This window comes from Tursiops truncatus, chromosome 5, assembly GCF_011762595.2.
Source record: "Tursiops truncatus isolate mTurTru1 chromosome 5, mTurTru1.mat.Y, whole genome shotgun sequence".
In the NCBI taxonomy this organism is placed as follows: domain Eukaryota; kingdom Metazoa; phylum Chordata; class Mammalia; order Artiodactyla; family Delphinidae; genus Tursiops; species Tursiops truncatus.
Window position 1 is genome coordinate 33,060,571 of NC_047038.1, and position 22,829 is coordinate 33,083,399.

The 22,829-nt window shown below is 34.8% G+C and overlaps 1 protein-coding gene across 2 annotated transcripts in view; it reads right to left on the bottom strand.

Annotated features, from left to right (window-relative positions):
• Positions 1–22,829, bottom strand: part of AIMP1 (aminoacyl tRNA synthetase complex interacting multifunctional protein 1) — a 168,117-nt gene that overhangs the window by 119,600 nt on the left and 25,688 nt on the right. Inside the window, exons 5-7 of one of the 2 annotated variants that reach the window (XM_033856796.2) lie at positions 21,547–21,758; positions 18,465–18,633; positions 7,427–8,971 (exon numbers count right to left, since the gene is read on the bottom strand). In XM_033856796.2, the coding sequence (XP_033712687.1) occupies positions 8,805–8,971; positions 18,465–18,633; positions 21,547–21,758 (548 nt within the window). In that variant the 3' untranslated portion in view covers positions 7,427–8,804. Of the gene's footprint in view, positions 1–7,426; positions 8,972–18,464; positions 18,634–21,546; positions 21,759–22,829 lie in introns of those variants that run through there. The other variant, XM_073805005.1, reaches the window with a different exon arrangement.

Genomic DNA, 22,829 nt, shown 5'->3' on the forward strand with positions numbered 1-22,829 from the left:
TCAAAAGTGTACCTAATGTTTTATATTACCTGAACTTCTAGTACAAATTTATAAAGTATTTCTAAGGGAAAGCATAATACAAATTCCAACTTGAAACAACATCTCTATTTCTCTGCATGGTCCCCAATTATCATTGTGGGTCCAGGATTGTAAAGTGGGAGCCTCAACAATTGGGCTGAGTTTTGGAAGTTAAGTAAAAATTGACCCTTCCCCAGGGGTTAGTGGCTTGGTGACAGAAAGTTGAAGTTGAGAAGTTGAAACTGCAGTAACTAGTGAAGAGTGGAAAATTCATGTTCTGAGTTCTTCATTCATGTGATGTCAGCTAACGCTTTACAGAACACAAATACTAGTTAGCTAAAGTAAAGATATGTTGTGCAGAATCATTAAGGATTCAAGATCTCTGAGGCTGGCCTAGTTTTAATGATTAACAGAGCAAAGGTACTTCTAGTTTCAAAGAGGAAGACTTCTGTGATGTTTTTCCCTGAATTATTTATTTTTAAATTTGTACATATATATATTTTACATAAATCTCTGAATGTGATCATATTACATATTTGACTTTTCTTTAGTCATCTTATATTTTGCTTTTTTCAGTAACAATTTATGTAACTATTCCTCTATTGATATGCATTCCAGTTTTCTGCCAACAACTATTCTTGTACATATTTTTTAATATAATATTGATTTTTTTTCTGTTAAGTTATATTTCCAAGAGTGGGATTTCTCGGTTGAAGTATATATACACTTTAATTTTAATATATCTTACTCAATTTCTTTTCATACATGTTGCAACAAACTTAATTTTCAACAACAATGTTTGAGAACCCTTTTCCTATATTCTTGTCATCAGTGTTATCATCTTACACACCTATTGCTAACACCAGTCTGCTAAATGTAAAACCGTACCTTACTTACTGTTTACCTTAATTTGCATTTCCCAGACTACTCCCTAACTGGAGCATTTTTATAAGCATATTGGTCATTTAGATTTACTCTTCTATGAACTGCCTCTTCATATTATTTATCTTTTTTTGTCATTTACTATTGGATCACTTCACACAAAGTTTCTTTGCTTGTCAAAAACTTTAGTCAGGCTCCTGAACCTTCTCCTAGGCCCATCTGTGCTTAATTTAGTTTTGGCAAGAACCCTGCTAAGTCAGTTTACCAGAACCCTTTACCTTCAATATCTGATCAGGTTCCTTGTCTAACCACCCTGGCCTCTCTCCAGCAAAGATCCTGTAGGCGGGTTTACCCAGACTCCCTCTGACCCTTCCTTGTAGTTCCCTCTTGGTAATTTTCCATCCAATGATCCCCACCCTGCTCCTTGGCTATAAATTCTCACTTGCCCATGCTGTATTCAGAGTTGAACCCAATCCTTCTCCCTCACAGTAAATTCCCATTTGAGTGGTCCCTCTACCTATCCTAATGGTCCTGAATAAAGTCTGCCTTATCATCTTTAACAAGTGTCACTGAGTATTTTTTCTTTAACACTTCCTGCTTGCTAAATCTGAAGAGCTCTACATACATTACAAATATTAGTTCTCTGCCTTTCAGGTTGCAAATTGTTTTCAATTCTGTTATTTGTCCTTCAGTTTTGGTTATGGTAACTTTTGCCAAAATAAATGTGAATTTCCTTACAGTTATATATTTTTATGTACAAAATTGGGATTTAGTTTCATTTCTTTTTAGATGGGCAACCAATTATATCTATTTATTAAATAATTAATAACTTTCCTACTGAGATAGGTAGATAGGTATATAAATATATATCTTCTTTATTTCTGGATCTATTATGGATTCTTAATTCTTTTCCATTATCTATTTGATTTATATCACTATCAATACCATAATGATTTAATTTGAATGGTTCTATATCCTTCCTTGATATCTAGAACGGGAAGCTTCCCTTGGTCTTCCTTTCTCAACATATTTTCTGGCTACTCCTAGTCATTCATTTATATACATTATTTCAGATCTAATTTTGTCTAATTTCAAAAGAAAATTCTTTTGAATTTATGACAAAGGACATTTTGTAATATTAAAATCCTCCCATGCAAGCATACAGGATGTTTCTCCATCTTATGTTTATTATTTTTTATACTACTGTATTTCTTACATTTTTCTTTTCCTTAGTTTTGCCAATTTGATAAAGCTGCTATTCAGTTTTTCTTCTTGATAATTTGGACATTCTACTCTAATACCCATTAAGAATTATTTCCTTGTCCCTCAGAATGAAGTACATACTTCTCTACCATTGTTTGATAACAAAGTAGAACTCTTTCCCCATTGCATTACCCCCTCAACTATTTAAATAAGACCTTTAGAACACTTTAATTTCCTCCCTATCCTTTTCTCCTTACCCCATCTTCCCTATGGAAGAAGTCTTGGGAATGTTTTTCCTTTCTCCTTATTACTAGATTTTGCTAAGAGACTTAATTATTTCCCCTTACAGATCGACCCTTATGTTTCAAAAGTCCCTTCTTATCATTTACATTGAGCATTCCTGGTAGTTTATCATTATCTCTTTTACTTAATATACAAATATTAGAAGGTCCATTCCTCACCATTGTTTTCTTTTCTCTTATCTTCCCCCATCTTTCTAGTTAGTGCGTTTTCCTAATACACTCTGCATTCTAGTGTAATACCCCAGAGGCATTAATTCCAGACGTGGTCTTCCATGAACCACTATGCAATAGCAATTCTAGCTCCTCATAATAATCAGCATAGTGGATGTAGGGAAATAATTTGTTAGTTGGTAATGGGGTAGTTAAACCATAAGAATAGCGAGGCACTGAAGCGAATATCTACCTGAAGCTGGTTGTTCAGCTTTTTCTCAATGACATCACATGTATATCAAATTGAATAAACTCACCATTACTAGAGATAATTACAACTTGCAACAAAACAACCATGTGATCAGAATTAGCTCTAGGTAAAATAAATGATGTCCAGAAAGTTCATCTTTGGCATCCTGCCACCTTTCCTATTAGACCCTATAATTTGCACTCTTTCCTCACATCCCTCCAGGTGCCCTTCTGTATGCTATTCTCAACTGGAAGACAAAAATCTCTACTAAACTTTGTATTTGAAAACACTTTGAACATTTTAGATGATTGGAAGACCGTATACATGATACTTTTGTGCAGCTGGGGTTGGAGCCTCATTAGTACATACTATCCTGGGAAATTAGTAATTCATCTCTAATACTAACTAGTTCTGACCCTTACTAGGTTGGTTCATCTAGATAACATTACCTCAATCAGCAATTTCAGACTTTCTTTTTGTAGTTATGTTTATCTACACTCTGCCTTTTTAAGTAAGAATTTGCTTAGGTCTTCTCTTCTACTGATTTTCAAGCATATCACAATTCTTTTACAAAAGGCTATTTTTAAGTGGCATTGCTATTTCCCATATTCTCACTCAAACTTCATTTAAAAAATAAGTTTCTTTTCACAAGCATCAGAAGTTTTTATTGTCAATTCATATGTTTTAAGAGAAAATGTTATCCTTTCACATGAAAACTGAAAGTTATGGAAAAAGTTATTTCTACCAAAATCATTCTCTTTTGCTAAACTTATTAAAAGTGACTTTCAATTTACATTTTTCATTAATCTTTTTCAAAGAGAAATCAAACTGTGGTGTTGATTTTGGATGACTCCTGCACTGTTCTTTCCAAATTCCCCAGGTGTGAAAAGCTGAGTGGGGTTTTAAATTAACAAGTATCAGCCAAATATCTTAGTTAAGTGGATGCATACATTGAAAGCATTTCTCTACTGGGATGTATGATATTCTAACGAGGCCATTTACAAAAACAAATGTAAAACTTTGTCAGAGCAGCCTTGATGTGAAGGCTCGTCACGTGAATGCCACTGAAGAAATGAGCAGACATTAATAACTGCTATTTGAACAATTCTATATGCATTATGTAGCAATAGGATAGTCAAGAAGACTAGTTAGCCTTTTCATTTAAAAGGATTATTCTTTTTTCTTGCAATTATCGAGCCCCAGGTTTGTTTCTGCTGCTGTTGCTAAGGACAATAGCCTGCCAGATAGGAAATGATGCTGATGAAGACATAAAATAACACTTACACGCATATTTTACTCAAAAATCCAGAGAACTGGGAATAGGGTATGTTAGGAAGGGGGTGGGAGTAACGAAGGGGAAGGGAAAAAATCAAACAAGGGAATACATAAGGGTGAAAAAATATAATATACAATAATTAATTCATACTCTGAAATTCCAGATGGCTCACTTTCAAACTAACAATTATTTCATTGTTCTGGGTCCTTTCTCTAATTTTTTTTACAGTTATACTCCTATGAATTATCTCTGCCAAAACTCATCCAAAGTCAGAACCGTAACCATAGAAGTACGATGAGCAACAATGTATATATAAATTACTAATTCTTTTCCATTCCAAAAAGTTGGTATCTGAAGAAGATCCAGTTTTGTACAGAGGTATATTAGCCATTAGCAACTATCTTTCTTTTCATTATTATTGTAAAACTTTGGGTTGTCACCGAAAAAGCACTGCAAATGTGTACAACTATAGAGGTGTTCCTGGTTTAAACACAAACTTTTTCTACCTATCTATCCATCTATTTACCTATCTAGAACTTAGTGACATCCTTCATAAGTAGACTTCTGGGATAGACTGTCATTACAGGATCAGTGCCCTCGACAAGAGTGTACTCAAAGAATCAAGGCACATACATGGTTCTTTAGAAAGGCAACAGCTGCCAGCAGCGGCAGCCTAGTTTTGCCAAGTGATTCTTCCTAAGAATTTCCTCAGCAAAAAGAAAAAAACTTGATAAATTCTCTTTGTAACCACTCCAAAGGAGGGTTTAATGACCTCCTCTCCCTTTAAAATCGCTTAAATACTCCACTAAAGGAGCTGCCTTAATCTCCTACATGAACTACTGAAGTTTAGGTTTTTTTAACTTATTATCTTTCCCTACAGTTTAGACAAAAGAGAAGTTAAACTTCTCATTCAAATAAAAGAAACCACATGACTATCTGAGAAAGCATACTGTAATAGAGAAAAGCAGAATATTAGTAAAATCTAGGTTTCAGCTAGTTATACCTTAGCACCAGCATTTATGTAAATTTCCTGTTGATTCTTTGGGGTAAAATAGCTGGCTTACCTCTAGGGAGTTAAATTGACAAGATGTGTTGAAACTACTTAGCTAGCTATAAAGCATTAAATATCTTACTAATAATTCTACAATAAAATCCATGACATGAGACAGATATTATTAATATATCCCCCTCACTTGGAAGGCAAAGCTCTCTCCACAAGACAGCAATTTGCAACATTATTTTTAGGTGTGTTACATTAATTTGCTTCACTAGATTTTATTTTGTATCTTGGCGATAAAGTTTTAGTCTACACACCATTGCACAGCACTTAGAACCAGGACTGTGTCACAATTTATGTAGCCAAAGTACAAAGCTAACACTGTACTCTTTGATATTTTTATATATATATATTTTTTAACATCTTTATTGGAGTATAATTGCTTTACAATGGTGTGTTAGTTTCTGCTTTATAACAAAGTGAATCAGTTACACATATACGTATGTTCCCATATCTCTTCCCTCGTGTCTCCCTCCCTCCCACCCTCCCTATCCCACCCCTCTAGGTGGTCATAAAGCACCGAGCTGATCTCCCTATGCTATGCGGCTGCTTCCCAATAGCTATCTATTTTACGTGTGGTAGTGTATATATGTCCATGCCACTCTCTCACTTTGTCACAGCTTACCCTTCCCCCTCCCCATAGCCTCATGTCCATTCTCTAGTAGGTCTGTGTCTGATATTTTTATATTTTTAAAGGTACAACATATAATTTTCCTAGAAAATTGAGTAAGTATACTCATGCCCCTTTAATGTCCTTGTCATAGGCAATAGTGAGGTGATCCTCCACCTGCCAAGAACTTAAAAATACAATTGCTTTTATTTGTTACATTAACACACAATAGTTAGAAGTATTGTCTTTCTAGTCTAAGAAAATTGCAATACTATTTGAAACTTTATCAATAATATTAAACCAGTGAAAGGGCATCAATGAACAGGACTGACTAGCATCTAAATATCTAAAACATGGATTTCAGTGGGAGTGCAGGGAGGGAAGAGAAAGTTTCAGTAAAAAACATCTCTAGCGAGGGGAGAGATACTACATCTGGTATAGCGGGTCAGGTCTGTTGAAAGACAGGGTCTGTGTGAAATATTCCTTAAGAAACTCAGTTCATTTCATATATACCAAGTAATCTTCTGAACAAAAATTCAACTTGTCAGGAAATGTGATACCATGAAAGGGGACAGAGAGATAGGATCACTAGTTTCAGGAAAGGAACATTCTTATCATAAACTGATATTAACATTGTATACCTCTATTATGTGTAACATAATATATACCCTCACAACTCAATGAGGTAAGTACTATTATTATATCCATCTTACAGATGAGGAAAGTAAAGTATATGGAGGCTAAACAGTTGCCCAAGATCACACAGGCATTTAAGTTGTATAGATGGAATCAAAACTAGGTAACCTGGATTCAAAACCAATACTACTAAGCTCTACAGACTACTTAGCATCTACAATAGTCATGTACAAATGCAGATTTTTGGACCTGCAAAGACCCAGATTTTGGAACCTCATTAAACTAACATTCTCTGAGGCCCTATACACACCCTCCGTCTTGCTGACGTGCTCATTAAACTTCAGTGAGTTACTCTGAATATTTTGTAAATAGTGCAAATGAGAATTTACATATTTTTTAAAAAGCAACAACAAATTATCTGTTTGGTGGGCACTTAATATTCTTGTACTCGTAGAATACTTCATGTTCTTCATAGAAGGCAAAAAAAATTTCCAATTATATATTAAAATTAACATGTCCTGAAAATGATTCATCTCATAAGAATAATACACATGGAATTTCTATATATAAGAAAAGTTAGTACTACCAATAGACACTATAAGATAGTGGGTCAACACTGCACAAGAAATTATCTTGGGGGAAGGTCAGCTTTTTTTTCTGGTTTACTTTGCAATACATAAATAGATGTCAAGAGGCACTAGCTGTTTAGTCTGTGACCTAACACCATCTCCTACTGTTGAAATTCTTAACGGGCTGAATACCAGTCAGAAGTCAGGATTATGTCCAGTTCACTAACAATGTCATCATTTTTTGTTGATTCTGTAACAGTTCTCTCAACCCAGCAATACAAGTAAAACAGAATTAAGTTTTCTGTAAAAATAACGACTGAATGGGGCTAAGTGGATAACTTGATTGAGTAATGCTTTTATGTAACTTGAAAAACTGGGAATAAATAGTTCAACTATCTAAATAGTTGAAACATTCTTTAAATTATATTAGAATTATTTATAGAAATGTAATATAATTGGGCAAAATCAGAAAATACAGACTCACAAAAAGTCTTTATTCCCGAAAGAATAACATATCTCAAGTACAAAACTTTGGAAAGTCATTTGTGTTTAGTTATCAACAGATAGATATTAATGATGCTCTGTTAATATTCAGTTTTTCATAAAGCAGATAAAATTTCTATGATGATACCACATCTTGGCCTACCAGAGAACTCCACGGACTTAAATAAATGATACTTTTTATAACTTAGCATGTAGGGTTGTTTTAAAATTTTTTGTTTTGCCTCTCCTTCTTATTGTAGGCTATAAACAGTAACAGTGCTAGAATATTGGTATGTGTCATTTTTCTTTTAGAATAGATATTCCTACCTCCATAGATGCATTTCTTTTTTGGTATCTCAGTCATCATCTCAAGGCTGGTGAATCTGAAGCTCATAGTGCCTAAGTTAATTTTCATTGTTCCTACAATATCTGTAAGATGAGTGAAAATACGCATTTGACAACTTTATACATATGTATGTTAAATTTTTGGCTACAATTTCTTTTAATATATTGACAGTATGATAGTACATGAAAAAATAAAAGATATCAATCTTAAATGCTCTTCTAAAGATAAAAGCTATAAATAATCTTTTATTAGGTATCCAAAGAATCTTTGAAGTCACCTGGAATAAAAAAGTGGACTGTGTTTACAGTCAATTTATTGGGAACTACATTGGTAACACTTTGCAATGTGTTTATTCTTTAGAATTAGTCAAAATTTATTACTAATTATTTTGTTAAATTGGAAAGAATAAGTTCACTACAGAGTTGGAAGTTTCAGTCTTTTAAAAAAGTCACCTTAAGTATGTAAGTCGGGGTTACTTTGGCAAGCAACAGCAATAATTTTCAAATGCCATGTCTCCTAGCTTTCACATTGTTCGGCTCTCTAGAATCAACAGTTGGTCATTTTCAATACCATTACAATATAGATTAGTTAATAAGCCTGACAAAAATTCTAACTTTTCTTTTTAAAGAGGAGAGGGTGTTTATAATACAGATACTGAAAATACAAGGGTTTCAAATTGCATGCAACATGTGCCTACAAAGAAACTAAATGTTAATCTAGTTCAAGTTACCTAAATGTATAAAGAAAAAGCAATGTGCTAGCCAACATCCTCACTAAAAAATAAATCATCATGAAACACAGGCAAATTCCTCCCTGTATCATAAAGGATCAAAAACCATAGGTAAAAATGTAGTGTTTCTCTAATTAACTGAAAACAATATATGCCAGGTAAAAGACTACTCAAGTCTAGAAGAGAAATAACACAAAAACGAGCCAGTTATATTTTAGGTACAAGTGACAAATATATTTCTTTTTATTGTTAAGTTTTCTCTAATGTATTTCAGTAACTGAAGTGTTTTATTTTATTTTATTCCACTGTTGGCCATAGTTTGAGCCCTACAGACTCCCTTCCCTTTCACCTCAAAGGGAGCTCCTTTGTATGTAGCCACACACTCATCATTAGTGTAAAGATCAGGCTGGATCTGCTCCCAAATCTTCTTCTTAGGATTCAGCTCCTTGTCAGGCTCTCCTGTTGGGGGAGGAAAAAAAATACATAGCTAACATATTAATAAACTGTCCATAGAGATTTCTAGTGAATTGTCTTGGATACAATTTCTGATCTTTAGATCGGATCAGGATTTAAACGTTTACTTTTTTAAAAAATTTTATTTATTTATTTTTGCTGTGTTGGGTCTTCGTTTCTGTGCGAGGGCTTTCTCTAGTTGTGGCAAGTGGGGGCCACTCTTCATTGCGGTGCGCGGGCCTCTCACTATCGCGGCCTCTCTTGTTGCGGAGCACAGGCTCCAGACGCGCAGGCTCAGTAGTTGTGGCTCACGGGCCTAGTTGCTCCGCGGCATGTGGGATCCTACTAGACCAGGGCTCGAACCCGTGTCCCTTGCATTAGCAGGCAGATTCTCAACCACTGTGCCACCAGGGAAGCCCCCAAACGTTTACTTTTAACACTTATTTTATTTTTACGATGTCGGCAATTTATATTCTTGATTGGTAAAATATTTTATCATTTCCTTACAAATGTTAAAGATATTATTTTTTACTCTTACAATAAACAGTTTTCCAGGTAATATAGCTCAATGAATTGGAATGATTCATTCTAATTAGATTAGAATGAAATGATTAGAATGAAAATACAAATGATTAGAATGAAAATACAAGATATTCATTTTATCATTACATATAAAGAAAGATTTTGAACAGATGAGAGCATAATTTGATGTGTTATAATTTTACACATGGCAGAAGCAGCTTATGCTTTACTATTTGTTTCAACATAAAAAATAAATGACTAGATCGCTGCTATAGTACTTAAAGATTTCTTACAATACTGGAGAATGGCTTAAATGTTGGGGTTATCTAGCTAAATATAATAACTACTCTGGGTTTCATCTGCTGCCCATTCCACTTGGTGAGATGGAAAGAGAAAGGAAGAAGAAGGAGACAGGACTAGCATTTTCTAACCACCAGGAATATATGTTGCTGCATGCAATTCACAGAAACACACTGACTCTAGTTTTAAATATAAAGAAACTGGGGCTCAGAGAAGATAAGCTGCTCAAAGTCACACAAGCAACAAGAAGAGTGAGATTTGACACCAAAACCCTTACTCTGTTAGTACAGCACCTTGCCTCCTAATAAATTATCCTCTGAAAAGAAACAAACAACACTTTTACACGTGGATAATATCCTATCCCCTCTCTTTACCGTAACTCACACTATAAAGTTCACAATCAAGAAGAGACAAACACATTGTAGAAGGTATCTGGTCTAGGCTTAAAAACTACCAATATACCAAGCGATCCCTCTATTTAATGGATGATGAGGAAGAAGAGAGTAAAGTTGAATGTAACATGATTTTAGTAGCTGAAGATGTTCAATAACTTTTGAAATGAAGAATCAGTTTAAGAAACAATGAAGAGAAGTAACAAATCCCTTAAGTGTTAGTTTCAAACGGAAAATGATTTCCCTGGAGGAAACAACAAAAATACTGCTTAAGTATAACTAAGTAATAATAGAAATATAACTTTCTAGATCTTTTTATTAGGTCTTCAGCAACTAATTAGCTCCCTGAAACTGGCAAAAATATAGAAAACTGTCCTCTGATATGTAGCTTTTCAGAGATGACAGAATAGCTAATTGAATAATGTATCTACAGTAGAAGAACAGGCAGTGAAACTAAAAGTGAAGAGACTGTCTAGTATAAAAGATAAGGATTTTTCTTACTCCTTTAAGAGCATCTGATTATTTGATTGGACAACAGAGAAACTAATAAACAGAACAGAAAAAATTCCAATATATAAAGTATCTATAAAATTTCTGGTTTATTTTTCACCAAACCATTGGTTAGTCTAACAGCATAATCGTACTTTGTTTATACACAGATCATGTGGGGAAGTGGGCATTCCAGAATTCTGTAAAAGCTGAGACCAGACACACTGTTCAGGGGGGCCTGAGTACTAACTCTGGATCCCCTCACCTTGAACCCCAAAAAAGATATTCCCAAACTGATAATGAATTCAAGAAGCAGATTGTCTCAGGTTTGTGTAAAAGCTTCTTATCAAGACCATAGATTGTGTGGGTAAATTTTTGCTGAATGCAGACATAAGCCCCAAGTACAACAAGCTGTGGTGCAGCACCAACTTAAGCTTGTCAGATCTAGGAAGTCACTGATACGTATAGAAAATAATCATCATTATAATACATAACACTACACTTACATAGTGCTCACTATGTGCCAGTCACTGCACTATGTGCTTTACATATATTTACTCATTTAATCCTCTCAGTATACTAAATAAATACTATTAATTACCCCCGCTTTACAGATGAGGAAATAGAGGCACAAAAGTAATAGCTAAGAGCTTAAAACACCAGGCAGGTAGCTAAGTGTTTCAAAAGATAAACCTCATAAAACTCACAAGAAATACATCCCATTAAAAAGCTTTTCTTGGGCTTCCCTGGTGGCGCAGTGGTTGAGAGTCCGCCTGCCGATGCGGGGACACAGGTTCGTGCCCCGGTCCGGGAAGATCTCACATGCTGCAGAGCGGCTAGGCCCGTGAGCCATGGCCGCTGAGCCTGCGCATCCGGAGCCTGTGCTCCGCAATGGGAGAGGCCACAACAGAGGCCCGCGTACCGCAAAAAAAAAAAAAAAGACTTTCTGACAGATGAAAAAGCTGAGGCTCAGAAAGGTTCCTAGGTCACCCAGCACTTGCAGAACAAGATCTGAAGGTTTTAAACTTCTTACATAAGACTGTAATAATTTTCAAGGGATAAAGATTTTAACTAAAAATGAACTAGAAACTATGAGAAGAACCTTCAACTCTTGATTGTTATTTTTAACACATCAGGCTCAATACCTGAACATTCCAAATGTGGCTGTAAGACTTTAACGAGTCAGTAAACGAAATAATGATTCAGACAACTAAAATTTTGAGACTGTAATTAAAACTTGCCAAATTATGATCACTGAATATAAATCAGAGCTGAAAAGTCTTGGATGGAGTGTTAACCTTGTAGTTTATTCATGTTTCTCAATAATACACTATTTGGTAAGGTATAAAGCAAGTTTAAAAGGAAAGTTTAAATCACCTCCCACAAAAAAGCATACCTAATATCTTAAACAATTTTAAAAAATGAACTCTATTTCCAGAGAAGCCTTTCATCATTCCTCTGTGTTATATCCTTCTTCTAAATCTTATTTTCCTAATTCCCCCCCCCCCTTTCTTTTTTTGGCATGGCTATCCAAACAAAGTGATGAGATCAATAAAAGTTCTTAAAGCTGAAAACTGTAGAGTCTCTGTAATTGCTAAACACATGCCAATAATCACCATGTGGAAATGGTTACACGTATTGTAAGAGAACTAATCATTCAGAGATTACTTTAAGATAACTCAATCTAAACAAAACACATAGGCAACATGAACTAGTTCAGAAAGGAGTCTGTACAGATGTAAAAAGCTGTGACTACCATCTCAGCATTTAAAAACTGCAAAAAGCTATAAACATAAATTCCAGAATCATCAGCTTCCGGGATATCTGTCAGGACCATGAAAAGCTTAGCACCAACTTAATTATTTTGTTTCATTAATTGAGTTTTTGAACTATAATAATTGTAACTATCACCTTTTGTGATGCAAAGACTAAAGTATAACTTTGCAAATAGGGGTCAATTAATTTTACAGAGCTAATCAACAGAGAAAAGTGGTTTGTTGATTTGATAGGAATGATCTTGGAAATAATGAAGATGGATCCTCAGGTCTGTTCTTCAAATACTGGAAAGTTTTGGGAGTTCTTTAAAACATGTTTTACTAGTATGTTTCTTTCTATTTACTCATTAACCAACTTACTGACCTCCTACTCTATGCCTGACATTTTTCTGGATGCTAGGAATATAGTAGTGAATAATAACAACAACAAAAATCTTGATTTCATGATGCTTACATTTCCATGTGGGCAGATAATATAATGTACAGTATATCTGATGATAAGTGTTATGGAGAAAAATAAAACAAGTAAGGAGACATTTGAAAGATATGAATAAGATGAGGGACCAAGCTGTGTAGCTACCTGGAGAAAGAGCCAGTGGCTCAACTAGGGTGATTGAGGAGGAGCTGAAGTACATGAGGTTAATGAAGTAATGAGAGGCCATTGTAAGGACCTGTATCTGTATTCTGGGTCAAATGGAAAGCTTTTTAATAGTTTTTTGCAGAGGACTAACATATCTGACCTACATCACTCTGTAGGCTATAACTGAAAACAGATGGAAGAAGGGCAAGGGCAAAAGCAAAGTGATCAGTTAGAAAACTTTTGCGGTTACCCGGATAAGAGATGTTGGTGTCAGGACCAAAGTGGTAGAGGTAGAGATGATGAGAATCACTCTAGATATGTTCAGAAGGTACAGCCACTAGGATTTTCTGAAGAAGATGTATGGAAAAGGGAAATCTAGGGAGAAGACTGGTATATACATTCTTCTCCCCTGGGACATGTTAGTGAAGAAATCTCGTAGATAGCTGGACAAGTGACTGAATAAAATAGCCAAAGGAATGAACATGGAAAGAAAAAGAGGCCAAGCATGGAAAAAGAGAAGAAAGAGGTCAAGGATCAAGGTCTGAAGGTACTCCAATTAAGAGGTCAGGGAGGTGAGGAAGAAATCAGCAAAGGAGATAAGCAGAGCAGCCAATGAAGCATGAGGACCACCATGCAAGTGTGGTGTCAGAAGCCAAGTTAAAGTTAATTAAGAAAAGGATTGAGAACTAACTAGCCATGGATTTAGCTACAGGGAGTAAATTGGTGATCTTGACCAGAGCAATTCTGGTGGAACAGTGGAGAGAGAAGCCTGATTGAAATAGGTTTTAAGGAAGAGAATCAAATATAGACAGGATTTTTTTTTAATTTAAAAAAAGTATATTAGTTTCAGGTGTACAACACAGTGATTACATATTTTTATACATTATGAAATGACCACTGCAATAAGATCATTTACTGTCCGTCACCATACAAAGTTGTTACAATATTATTGACTGTACTCCCTATGTATACATTACATCCCCATGACTTACTTATTTTATAGCCGGAAGTTTGTACCTCTTAATCTCCTTCACCTATTTCATCCGTCCCCCCACCCTCCTCCCCTCTAGCAGCTATCAGTTTGTTCTCTGTATCTATGAATCTCTGTTTTGTTTTGTTTGCTGTGGTTTCAGATTCCACATATAATTGAAATCATATGGTATTTGTCTTTCTCTGACTTATTTCACTAATAAGCATAATACCCTAAAAGTCCACAAAGATTTCATTCTTTTTAATGGTTGAGTAATATTCCATTGTGTATGTGTGTGTGGGCATACGCGCACGTGCGCACACACTCACACCACACACAGACACCACATCTTCTTTATCCATTTATTTATCGATGGACACTTGGGCTGCTTCCATATCTTGGCTATTGTAAATACTGCTACAATGAACACAGCGGTGTTTTCCAAGTTAGTGTTTTTATTTTTTTCAGATAAATAACCAGAAGTGAAATTTCTGGACCATATGGTAATTCCACCTTTAGTTTTTTGAGGAACCTCCATACTGTTTTCCATAGTGGCTGCAACAATTTACATTCCCACCAACAGTGTAGAAAGGTTCCCTTTTCTCTACATCCTTGCCCCATTTACAACTGCATCAAAAAGAATAAAATATCTAGGACTAAATTTAACCAAGGAGTAGAAACACCTGACTCTGAAAACTCTTTGTCACTGAGGAAAGAAACTGAAGATGACACAAATAAATGGAAAGTTATACTGTGCTCACGGATTGGAAGAATCAATGTTGCTAAAAGGTCCATACTACCCTAAGCAATCTATGGATTCAATGCAATCTCTGTCAAAATACCTGCAGCATTTTTCATAGAAGTAGAACAAATAATCCTAAAATGTGTATGGAAACACAAAAGACCTCGAATAGCCAAAGCTATTTTGAGAAAGAACAAGGAGGGGTCACACCTGAAAATACACCGAACTTGAAACTACATTACAAAGCTGTAGTAATCAAAACAGGATGGTACTGCCACAAAAACAGACACGTAGATGAATAGAAAAGAATTGAGAGCCCAGAAATAAACTGACACTCATAGCATCAATTAATCTATAACAAAAGAGGCAAGAATATACAATGGGGAAGAGACAGTCTCTTCTATAAATGGTGTTGGGAAAACTGGACAGCTACATGTAAAAGAATCAAACTTGACCACTTTCTTACACTATATACAATAATAAACTCAAAATGGATTAAAGACTTAAATGTAAGTCCTGAAACCATAAAACACCTAGAAGAAAACACAGGCAGTAAACTCTTTGAGGTCAGTCTTAGCAATAGTTTTTTGAATGTCTGTCCTCAGGCAAGGGCAACAAAAGCAAAGACAAACAAATGGGACTACATCAAACTAAAAAGTTTTTGCACAGCAAAGTAAACCATCAACAAAACAAAAAGGCAACCAACTGAATGAGAGATGTTTGCAAACTTACTGATAAGGGGCTGATATCCAAAATATATAAAAAACTCAAATCACTCAATACCAAAAAAAACCCAATTTATTTTTAAAGAATAAGTGGGTCCATAAGCTAAAAACCTTCACATATCATACATGCTTTGAGATTAACCATAAACTCATATTTACTAATAAGACTCAATATCAACAGAAATAAGCATGATCTTAGAAGTTAGAAGTCTGAATGCAAATTCTCATTTATTATTAGACCAAAACCAGTGCATTCTTAAAAAAAAAAAAAAGATATCAATGCCTTTATCTCGTAATATTGTTTTCAGTTGCTTGATGCTTTAGGGACCAGTTACCATATTTAAATACTAAAATTTATGGCTTCACACATTTAAGATTTTAAAAAGTAGCGGGGAGAGTTTTTAGCCATTGTTATAAAAATATTATTTGGCATCTTCTAAACTCTATGGAAGTGATGGTTTTGTAGTTGGAGAAAATAGTTATTCAAAGCCAAATAGCAATTCAAAGGTTTGAGCCCCAGTTGCAATTTCTATACCACACTTAATATACATAACATAAAAGGTAAATCTCTAGACACTGAGCACATCAAGTGAACATCAAAATGTACCAGCAGACACCTTAAGCTTTAAAATGTAGAACATATGCTGAAAAATACAGTACTGATAAATCATGGCTCTCTCTGGGAAAAGGAAAACAAACAAACAAAAAATAAGACTAATGCTCTGTTGCATACATAGTATTAACTGTTATTTCCTTTTAGATTTACTCCTACAGAAGCAGTAAGCTATGTGGAAGCATAAGTAGGATAAGTACTAACAGACCTCATGTCCCCAAGTTTATCAATTATTCGATGCTGTTCAGTTTGGTTAAGCATTTTATAAGTTATAAGAGAATAATTCAAACAACCTCATAGGCTACTTTAATGTTAGGTTTTTCCCTTTCACTTTACAAATTTTTTTGTATGTTAGCTACATATTCATGTGGTAAGGCACAAGGAGAAACTATGAATATGAAAGAAATATCAGACTTTGGAATGATGTAAACATAAACACACAAACAGCCAAACAGATTGGAAGATTCAAAAATATAGTAAAAGCAAGAAATCCACACTGGGCTATTAGCATCTCTAATGCTAAATCACTGAGTAACTTAAAAAAAAAAATTTCAATATACGTTAACAGTAACATCCAGATAATAACTGATTCAAGTGCTGAAATATCTGTTAACTCTAAACTGATTCAAGTGCTGAAATATTTATCTGTTAATTCTATAAGATAAGGGAATGAAAGCTCTCATAGAAATAAAAGAACTATAAGCCTTTTCTAATGAAATAGCCCATATGAATTCACAGCAAGCAACAATCAACAAAAATGCTGACAGTATTAGAGATTCAGGCACATCTAGTGTTTGATCCTTCTACAAACTCTGTATAACCTTAAGCAAGTAACTTAAGTATTATTGGGTCTCAGTTTCCAAATTTGTAAAATAGTGGGTTAAAGTAGATGATTTCTTCCAGTTCTAAACATCTGACTCTACAATTTATATCAAAAAATAAAACTTAAAATGTATTCATCTTAAATATTTAAATAAAAAGGAAGGCAAATTTTAATCTGAAAGGGGTAAACCAAGATTTTTGTTTTTTTTTCTTCAATGTGTGCTGAATCTTAAAAGAAAAAGTTTGCTTCTATTTTCATTCCATTCCAATTTGGTGAAATAGAATTTCAGGTTTGTCAGGTATACACATGACGGCCTACCCAAAAGCATGAGGTTTGACGAAGTGTTCTGATACCCTGGTAAGTAGAGTGGTGATCGTGTGCTCCTAGAACCAAAAGCTATTATGCTGCTTTGAGAAATGACTGAGACTGGGATTTTCCCAAAACCTGCTTTACCAAAAAAAGTTCTCAGAGCACAGACCATCATGATCTTCAATCTACCAAGGTTCAAGACATACACATGGATTCAAAGTCACACATACTTGTTAAACAACCCCATGTTTTTTAGATTAGTATACTTTTTATTAGGAGTTGGGAGCTGAGTTTCATGGGAATTACCCATGCTTTCATCCATTTTTAAAAATCTTATCATTCCAATGTTAAAATTCTTCGTGTCTTAATATTATCATCAAACACAGTTAACATAGGATTAAAAAAACAGGCCTAATAATCCTATCAGCCTTGCTATTCCATTAAAACTCATTTGTTTTCATAAATACATCTCCAAATAAATTTTGACTTTTAAACCTAATTCTACTTGTTATCCTAATTTACTTCTGCTTTTCCTTACTCTAGGCAAATGAACATCCTCTGTAAATACAGTCTTTTAATTTCTAACTGTTTTTCCTCTTATGAGGTCTTCAACTTTTATGAAAGAAATATTTATTCTACATCTGCCAAGCATCCTTTCTTTACTGCTTCAAAGACCTATTTGAAGAAATGTTCTCATGCATTATGAAGTTTCATCCATCTCAGGAGCATTTTACTACAGAAAAGTAGCAATATGAAATGAACTTTCCTCTTAGATTATTAAAATAAATATGAATTTCTACTTAGAGTTTTCCTCTAAATCCTCAAGTCTAGTAAAAGCATATGCAAGTATATTACTAGACCGACTTGGAGAATTATGCATTTCCCCCTCCCTCTTCATCTCTTCATCTTTCTGTGTTGCATTCTGAGATAATCTACAGCTTAAATGATTTTGTAGCACATTAACTGGTTCTCTATTCTTATGACACTTCTGCTATGGAGGTATCAAAATCAGTATTTCACTTAGGGTAAAATCTCTCTGGTGTTTTATGAAATTTGAGTGTTCATGGGAACGGAATAGTTAGACAGTTGTGCCATCTTGAGTCCATCTCAATAAACTCAATAATATCACTAATAATGATCATCTAATGTAAAGTCTTACAAGTCATTTACAGGATTGACTTTAAATTTAAACATTCCAAGCATAGCTTTGAGAACAATGATTCCCAAACTATTTTAAATAATGACTAACAAATACTTACCAGGGAAAGCATCAAAGGTAATTCTGTCTCCAGGAACAGACCCATTAGGAGGTGCCAAGATTTCAACTTTGTCTGGTGAACTAGCACACATCACCATTGCCTGAGATACTACTCCCCTCATCTTTGCAGGTTTCAGGTTACAAAGTAAAATCACCATCCGATTTTGCATCTGTGTGAAATATAAATTGGTGATTAAAGATGTCTAGAGATTTAGAATAATCTTATCTAGAATACATTAAGGTACACCTAATATGCTAAATATCAAATGTCCTATTTTTGTGGCTGTTTTTATCCTTATCTGTGTCCAAAATCTTTTATGTTGTTAAGAAGTCTTATATCAACATGAAAAAAAAATTCTACAAATTGACAATGCATTAGAGATCAAACAGCAGAGGCAATAATAGGCATTAGAGATCAAACAGCAGAGGCAATAATATTTCACTTAAATATAAATAAAGAAATGGCTGAGTGAAACAGATTTGGTTTTGAATTTAATCTGCCATGTACTAGCAATGAGGCTGTATAAAGTTGATCTCCCTGTTTCCTCACAAAAGGAGGGAAATGATATTAAAGACTTGTCACAAGGATTAAATCACAACATGTAAATAAGTATTTAGCTTATCATTAGCACTAAAATAAATGCACATTTTTTCTCCTATATGTTTGATCATTTCCAATACTATGCAAGGTTCATTTCCTAAGTTAAAAAATACTGATCATTTAACAATTCAAGCATTGTGCACACTACAATGAACAATTATGGCTATTTCTATAATTTGTTAAAGAAGTACATAAAAATTTCTGTAAACTTCAAATTTACTACCAAATTCTATGATTAAAAAAAATTAGCCTAAGGCTCAAATTTAAAAGGCCCCCATTTTGGAGGTCTTCATGAATTCTTATTGTCTTCAAACAAATAACTGTAAAATGCCACATATATGGGAACTTCAAAAGAAAAGTTATAGCAAATATGTATAAGAAAAACAACAGGGTTAGCTAGATGCAATCTGTTAAGAATCAGATGAGAGCTGTGGACCTTTACCTTAGAAAAATAAACAAATGCACAAAATTTGGTATGCAGTTTTGGGGAGCTAAGTGCTATTACTTTATAGACTGCTTACTAGTACTGACTTGTTGGGTTAGATACAGATGTGTACATAAATAGCTTTGCTTATGGCTGTGAATGATAGCTTCTGGAAGAGAAGAAAAAGTCTGTAACTTATGAGAACAAAAACGTTGAAGCCCCAAGGAGGAGGAGTTTTTCCAATTTGAGCTGGCTCAAGATCAGTTGGTTCTTTTCTCCAGGGCTCCTTATGAACCTAACTTCATAAGTAGTTATAAAGGAGCCCTGGTCCTATACAAAACGGATGTTAAAAAGAAAAAGCACACACATGTGCCAAGTCTATCTTTTTTTCACAGATAAGAGAAATTTCTTCACTGATCTCCTTAATTCCATCTTTCTCCCCTCCACAAAGCAACCGGATGATACTACTAATATGTGACACAGAGCATATTACCCCTTAGCTCAAAAATCCTCCAATGGCTTTCATCTCACTCAGAATAAAAGCCCACGTTTTTACAATGATCTCTAATACCCTATATCATTTGGCATCTTCATCTCTGATTTCATCTCCCATGACATTTCCCCTTATTTAGTCTGCTACAGTGACACTGGCCTCCTGCTGTTCTTTGAACATCCCAGGAATACTTCTGACTCAGGGCTGCCTGAAAATGCTCTCCCACCAGACAGAATGACTTGCTTTCTTCATTTTCTTAGACCTTTACTTAAATATCACTTTCTTTGGTCTTCCATGGCCACTTTATATAAATGACAACATCTTCCTAGTCTCAATACTTCCTAGATTCTTTCCCTACTTCATTTTTCTCCTGATATTTATCACCATTTAACACACTATATATTATGATTTTCTGACTCCCTCATAGGGATATAAGTTTCACAAAGGCAGGGCTTTTTGTTTTTTTAAGCAAATCTATCTATCTATCTATCTATCTATCTATCTATCTATCTTTCTATTTTAATTCACTTGCCTAGAATAGTTCCTGGCACAGTATAGGTGCTCAATAAATATTAGCATCTAGAAATAGGAATGAATAAATGTAGGAATTTATGCAAGTTCACAAAGCCAATAAGCAACAAAGTTGGCAAAGGACTGAGAGGCAGAACTATTTTAATGTTGAAGTCTATGGTCTTTGCAATATCTCAAGCCCTATGGGGCAGAGGAGATAGGTAAATGATGCAAATTACTACAAAAGATGTCTAGAAAGAGCAAATTGAAAACTATTACTGTCTTTGATTCGTTCCATGGTCATTGGAAATATAGATACATTTAAATATCTAAATAATAAATACAAAACATCAATTTCTTTTTGCGGTACGCAGGCCTCTCACTGTTGTGGCCTCTCCTGTTGCGGAGCACAGGCTCCAGACACGCAGGCTCAGCGGCCATGGCTCACGGGCCCAGCCGCTCCGCAGCATGTGGGATCTTCCCAGACTGGGGCATGAACCCGTGTCCCCTGCATCGGCAGGCGGACTCTCAACCACTGTGCCACCAGGGAAGCCCCAAAACATCAAATTTTTAATGAATAAAGGAATACCATTAAAAATTGCAAGTTCAATCTTCATGATCCCCTCTCCTCTTTCGTCTTCAGGTATGAAAATATTTCTTGAGTTATAAAGAAATAAAACTTGCTTTCTTAATTTTAGATTGGTACTTTCTGAATTATATAACAATGATTTTAAAAATCAAGGAATAAAATTCCATGATGGAACAATGTTGTTAAATACCAAACTAAAAACATTTTTAAAAATTGAGAAAAAAAACCCATATCATTTCTTCTTTCTATGTTCCTGAATTTGATCGTAATTTACAGATGTTTTGCAAGTTTTTGCTAGTTTTATGCACTTTTTGGTGGAATTCATTACATTCAAACCAATCAACTGAATTAATCAATACCGGCTCATGTTGTGCAGTATGATACAAAAATTAAATGAAAAAACATTAAGAAAGAGGGAATGAAGGTGAAATGTATATGTAGAAATAATTTTAGCTATACAGATTACCTGTTCAAGAGGAACATGATTCACCAGGCCACTGACAACTGTTCTTAAGGCTGTTTCTCCAACATCTACCTCTTCTACATACAAAGAATCTGCATCAGGGTGTTTTCTGGCAGTGATGATACAACCAACTCGAAGATCCAGACGGGATACATCAATAGGCTTAGAGTCAGCACTTCCTCCTGCTGGTTGTTGTTTTTTCTCCTTCTTCTCTCCTAAAAATATTTATAAATGGATAAACATCAGAAGTAAAAATACACTATGAGGGCTTCCCTGGTGGTGCAGTGGTTGAGAGTCCGCCTGCCGATGAGGGGACACGGGTTCGTGCCCCAGTCCGGGAAGATCCCACATGCTGGGGAGCGGCTGGGCCCGTGAGCCATGGCCACTAAGCCTGCGCGTCTGGAGCCTGTGCTCCGCAATGGGAGAGGCCACAACAGTGAGAGGCCCGTGTACCGAAAAAAAAAAACCAAAAAACCAAACAAACAAAAAAAAACACTATGAAAATCTCTATAGCATTGATGCTGTTGAGCTTAAAAGAAAAAAAAAAAAAATGAGTGTTTATCTCCTATCTTCATTTAAATAACAAAGGAAAGAATTACTCATGTCACAATATTTGAACCCTTTTTAAGCAATTTCTCTGTTGAATTAACTGTCTATATCTCTAGTTAAAGACACAGAGTAGATGTTGGTAATCTATAGCTCAAGGGCAAATCCAGCCCACTACCTGTCAAAAAGTTTTATTAGAACAAAATCATGTTCATTAATTTACATGTTGTCTATGGATACTTTGGTACTACGGCAGAGTGTAGTAGTTGTAACAGAGACTTTATGGCCAGCAAATAACCTTTTAAAGAGAAAATTTGCCTTTCCCTGAAACAGAAGTGTAGAAAATCCTTTAAGATTTAAGATTTACTGTGACTCTAGAGAGTCACATTTTATTCTGATTATGTTTATAAAATTCTACTTTTATTTATATGCTGATAATATAACTCTTATTAGCATAAGATTACTTTAGCCATTGAGTCAAAATGCAACCTGTATAGAGTTCATATTCCTAAAGTTTACATTTAGCCTCTCTGGCAGAAAAAAAATGTAAAACAAAACAAAAACTTATTTACCTCCCAATCTTAAGAGATAAGTTATTATGGCTTGAAACATTGTTTTGTTTGTTTTTTGTTTGTTTGTTTTTTGTAGTACGGGCCTCTCACTGTTGTGGCCTTTCCCGTTGCCGAGCACAGGCTCCGGACGCGCAGGCTCAGCGGCCATGGCTCACGGGCCCAGCCGCT